Raw genomic sequence first — 5,418 nt, 5'->3', positions numbered from 1 at the left:
GGCATTTGTTTAGAGTGACCGTGTGAGATCAAAAGATATGATTACACATTTCTTGAGTAGAAAGACTCTGTAACTTCTGATAGATTCTTTATTGAAATCCAGCTTAATAAAATTCAGCTAATAGACTATTAACATAAAAGAGTAGATATAGGCTTACTACATGAACTACTATAATTACTTTATGCAATCTCCTCCATCCCTTAACCTCTTTATTATTTTGTTTGATAGTTTATTGAGAGAATTCGAGTACTACGTAGTTTTTCATCAAACGTTCTTTCATGATATTAAACTTGGTCGTTTTAAATTCCGCTTTAATTGTGTATAATCAATCACCTATTCATCCCCTTCTAAGTAATAGTTCTAGCCACCTTAACACATATGTGATCCGAGAATGATGGAAAGAGATGAACAGATTGGACAGAGAATTAGCTACATATGGGCTCAACAGTTCTTTAGAATATACTTTCATCACTACACTGCATGCAAGTCTCACTTGGTGTTGATGTCTCCGGTTTCAACAGTTCATTTGCTGAGATTTTACAGCCAAGCCGGATTCTTCAAGGGCGTAACTACGGCTTTGACTTGCAGATAGTTATTGAGGCTGTAGATCCCCTTCTCCCGTCCTATCCCGCTCATCTTGTAACCACCGAACGGAATCGCTGCGTCGAAGACGTCGAAGCAGTTGATCCACACGGTCCCGACCCTCAACGCCCGTGATAGCGCGTTCGCTACGTCTATGTCCTTAGTGAAAACGCCTGCAGCTAGACCATAACGTGTGGTGTTGGCCCTTCGGACAACTTCGTCGAGGTCCCTGCTCAAGAGAATGTAAGTAGTTACACGGTGCTAAACGGAAATTGAAGTTGAGAAAAAAGATGGAGAAATACAGGGAAGGTGTTTATAATTGAAATATCAGCCCGCAGATTTAGAAAAGAGCTCATTGAAGCCTAAAATAATTGTTGAATAATGACATCAAAGCAATTTTTAGTATTCACTCACTTGAATTTCAATATCGATTGCACAGGGCCGAAGATCTCATCCTTTGCTATCAGCATATCATCCTGAATGACAAAAGTTTCACACAGGGTCACCAGTCAGATAACACTTCACCCCGATGCACAAGTGAACCAGCAACTAAACGATCGAACAATACCTGGACATTCGAGAAAACTGTTGGCTGAACAAAGAAACCTTTGGAGCCTAATCTATCGCCTCCACATTCAAGAGTCGCGTTGCTATCTATTCCAGCTCTTATGTATCTAAGCACCTTCTGGAATTGCTCCACATCAATCTAGGAGATATGATATCACAAGGTCATAACAGCATCAATCGAAAGCTCTAAGTATAAACTCTGACGTAATCATGACGGATTATAATGAAAGAACAAAGCTGCAGCAAGCTCTCGTGTCATTTACTAATTGAGAGATTTGAAAAGGTTCATACCTGAGGACCTTGTTCGATACCCTTCTTGAAAGGATCTCCGACACTACGTTTCAGTGCCCGAGCTTTTGCCTTCTCTACAAACTCGTCGTACACTCGTTCATGCACATATGTACGAGACCCAGCACAGCAGCATTGCCCCTGTTTAGACATCCCTTCATTCATTCATCTGTGGCAACTTCATTTCTATCCCATAAAAATGTCACGATGCTAAGATCAGACGGACCTGATTAAAGAAAAGAGCAAAGTGTGCAAGCTCCACGGCTTTATCAACATCAGCATCCTCACAGATTATGAAAGGCGATTTGCCTCCTAGTTCCAATGTCACAGGCTTCAGATTGCTCCTTGCAGCCAATTCCAGGACAACCTTGCCAGTTTCGGTCGATCCAGTGAAGGCGATCTGCACGGCAGAACACAAGTTTTTTGGCCTTAGAAGGCACATATGCCCAAGTTCAGAGTGTTCATTTTAATTTGTCAAAATTATGAAATGATGCTAGCCAGATGATGTGCTATCATGAAGCCTAGACGAGCTGACATTCTTGGATGAGAATCTTTTCAACCCACGTGGCTGCTATATATTCATACCAGTCCATCTAATGCCAATTCACCATGGATTTAGCATTTCAACTTTATGAAGAAAGTAGACATAGGATCTCAGAAAGAACTCACGACATTAGTATATCCATTAGGGGACAGAGGCGCTTTGTCTAAAAGCCATCACGAAAGAATAGGCTGTCTTTCTTATCTAGAATCCTTTGATCGCTTCCATCTAAAGTACGATGCTTACATTTGTGGACTGGGCAGTAGGTGAATATTCATGGGGACTAGTAGAGAAGAAGGTTCGGATGCCCATGATATCCAATAAAGTAGGATGCTTCGCTTTAAATCAGAATACTACGAAAAGGATTTATTTTTATGCCATCATTTGAAAGAGGATTTTTTTATTTTTTTCCCTTTTTCCTTTTTCCTGTGTTGCACAAGAATCCTGAAACATCTTGTAGAAAACAACGACTTGCGTGTTAGAGATTATTGAGAGCTCCAGCATCACATGCACATTGTAGCATATCCATTCCTCACATTTTTTAACAAATTATAACACCTGAATTCATTGTACTAAGTACTCGTAAAATTGGCTTATTAGTTGAATTATCTCCATTCAGATTACCAAGCAATCCCAGATAGTAATTTCAGCTGATTGGTCTTATATACCTTGTCCACATTCATATGGCTTGCAAGAGCCGCACCAGCTGTAGGACCATAGCCAGAAACAACATTTAGAACACCAGGAGGAAGGCCAGCCTGCCACAAACACAATCAATTCAGTAAAGTACAAATGAATCTTGGCAAAATGGAGAACTCTTGCGTGAGTAAGAACTTCTTGTATAACTTGAAAGGTAATTAGCAGCCTGTTTGTCTGGCTTTCTGCACGAGTTACATCCTTGCTTTTCATAGTTAAGATATGCTGATTATTTTTCCACCTATACTATAAGTATTGGGCATTTTCATTTGCCAATTGGACCAGGAAACACTAGGTACCCATCTTGACCTGCATACACACTCAGTGCTTTCAAATTTGGACACAAAGACACACTGCACCAATAAACCAAATCGGCTGAGAAATACTCATTTGCCGAGGATTCCTCTAGCATCTAAACTCAGACTGAGTCTGGACAAATATCAAAAGTGTCTCGAGATACCAGCTGTCAATTAAATTTTCCTGTTTACTCTGATAAAGAGTGGCGATGGCCATGCAGACCTCACAGACTAACGATTTGTAAACAGAAAAAGTTCCAAGCAAAATGTATATTAAAGAATATCGAAATAGGCTCAGTCCGAGTCTGGACAAATTATGCCCCTGTTTCTTGAGAGAGAGAGAGAGAGAGAGAGACCTCCTGGAAGAGTTTTGCAGCATACAGTGCTGTCAAAGGTGTTTGTTCTGCTGTCTTTAGGACAATTGTGTTACCACATGCCAATGCAGGTCCGACTTTCCAAGCGAACATAATGAGAGGAAAGTTCCACGGAATGATCTGCCCCGCAACACCAATTGGTTCATGCAATGTTTGCACATGGTAATTTCCATCGGCCGGGACTGTCAGCCCATGGATTTTATCAGCCCAACCTACAGTATGAGAAGAAGAATCAGAAACACTGACAAGACAGGTTAGTCAAATGGCAATGACGTAGAAAGAATACATCACTCCTTACCAGCATAATACCGAAACAGACGTGCCAGCATTGGCAATTCAGATTTGGCAGACTGCTCATAAGGCTTTCCACAATTCCATGTCTCCAGAGCTGCAAGCTCATCATTATGCTTTTCAACCAAATCGGCGAAGCGCAGCAGTATCCTCGATCTTTCCTGGAGGGCGAGCACAAGCACGTCATCAAAACATGGACACACTCAAGGTATGACTGACTTATGTAATAGAAGGAAAAGCATAGCAGTAATTTTTCAATCTCACGTAAGCAGTCATCTTTGGCCAGGGTCCCTCATCGAATGCCTTGCGAGCAGCCGCCACAGCGCGGTCAATATCTTTGGCATCACCCTCAGCGACATGAGCAAGGACATCCCCAGTACGAGGATCATACGTTGGGAAAGTTCTTCCTGAGATAGAATCGATTTTCAGACCTATTTCAAGACGGCTACATGCAAGAATCCTATCTACGAACAACAAACCAAGCAATTAAAGCTATCGCCATTAATTTCCAATTAATGTTGCTCACCTGAGGCCGCATCCACGAAGTGCCCATTAATCAGATGCTGTGTGTAACTTATTTGGACGGGCGGCGAAATCAGCTCTTCGACTGCGGCTGCGGTGCTGTACCTGCTGATGCTACTTCCCACGCCATGGTTCCTTCCTGAACACACGAAAGTACCAACAAGCAAGCAGAACTTATCCCATAATGAACCCGGAGAAGAAGAAAAAAACAAATATGGTGAAAAATTTAAGGGGAGAGAACTGAAGCTAATTGCATTTACGTAATAATTTGATAAAGAGTAGACAAAAGGCTAGTGCTGCTGAAAAGAAATGAATGGCGGGCTGTACATGAACTCCTTCAGACAAAGTACAATCACCATGCTTAAAATTCTCAGATAATATCAAATCCTTATCAGAACCCATCTCTAGGAGCCGAAATCCCACAAATCTCCAGGCCGATTTGGGCCTGCAGAACCACTTACTACAGTTCTTTCTTCCATCTTATTAAGTCCCCTCAAGAAATAACATCAAGAATCACGAAGCCAAGAGTGTTAGCATCAGACTCGACGTTCGTCGTCAACCCTGCGCCATGCAGGGGACAGAAAGAAAGAACCAGACGGCCATCGGTTCAAGAACTAAATTCCTACTGAACCCTTTTCTTCGAAGGGCTTCCTAAACGCAGCAATGAAAAGGTAGTCACCTGAAGACAGGAGCCGCGAAGCAGAGAGCGAACGAGTCAGCAAGGAAGACAATCTGCGAGCAGCCATAGCTCACACTCCCCCAAAACAGAGCAAGAGGACAGGTTCCCTTATCCGTACACAGAAAGAAGAGGGAGGTAGGCTTTTTTTCCTTTATGACACAGAGCAAGAGCACCTACCACACACACGCTCTTATCTCATCTCGAGACAACCTTTTCGCCCCGGCGACTGGGAATGCACTCGTCATCGGAACTCTACATGAAAGTCCAAGAGAAAAAACGGGAAAAAACTAAAGAAAGAGATAAAGAAATTCCCGGACAGAGACAAGAAACATGGACAATGAAGAGATTTTGACAATATAGCTCTCTCTCTCTTGTGGCTCCGAAAGGTGGCGAAGGAGATAGAGACGGGGACAGTACGACAGAGACTACCGCTTTTTTTCCGCACGAAAGCTCTTAACTTTTGAGAAGGACTTTGGAATACTCGTAAACTCGTTTAGGTAATAAAATAAAGAAAATTATTTTTAAGTAAAAATTATTTTCGAAAGCAGAATAATCGTGGAATGCACCTCGAATCATGTCAAT

At 42.0% G+C, this 5,418-nt stretch overlaps 1 protein-coding gene across 1 annotated transcript; it reads right to left on the bottom strand.

Moving 5' to 3' along the window:
- Positions 1-383: 383 nt before the first annotated feature.
- LOC104418507 (aldehyde dehydrogenase family 2 member B4, mitochondrial) lies at positions 384-5,158 on the bottom strand. The gene is made up of 11 exons (XM_010029882.3): positions 4,837-5,158; positions 4,162-4,296; positions 3,900-4,042; positions 3,643-3,796; positions 3,327-3,556; positions 2,647-2,736; positions 1,664-1,837; positions 1,441-1,578; positions 1,151-1,288; positions 997-1,058; positions 384-811 (listed from the first exon to the last, which is right to left on the bottom strand). The coding sequence occupies exons 1-11, from the start codon at positions 4,901-4,903 to the stop codon at positions 538-540; spliced, it is 1,605 nt and encodes a 534-aa protein (XP_010028184.2). The 5' UTR covers positions 4,904-5,158; the 3' UTR covers positions 384-537.
- Positions 5,159-5,418: the final 260 nt, after the last annotated feature.

Source organism: Eucalyptus grandis, chromosome 2 (genome assembly GCF_016545825.1).
Source record: "Eucalyptus grandis isolate ANBG69807.140 chromosome 2, ASM1654582v1, whole genome shotgun sequence".
Lineage (NCBI taxonomy): Eukaryota > Viridiplantae > Streptophyta > Magnoliopsida > Myrtales > Myrtaceae > Eucalyptus > Eucalyptus grandis.
The sequence above is the reverse complement of the archived record's forward strand: the minus strand, read 5'-3'. Positions and strand labels throughout refer to the sequence as shown.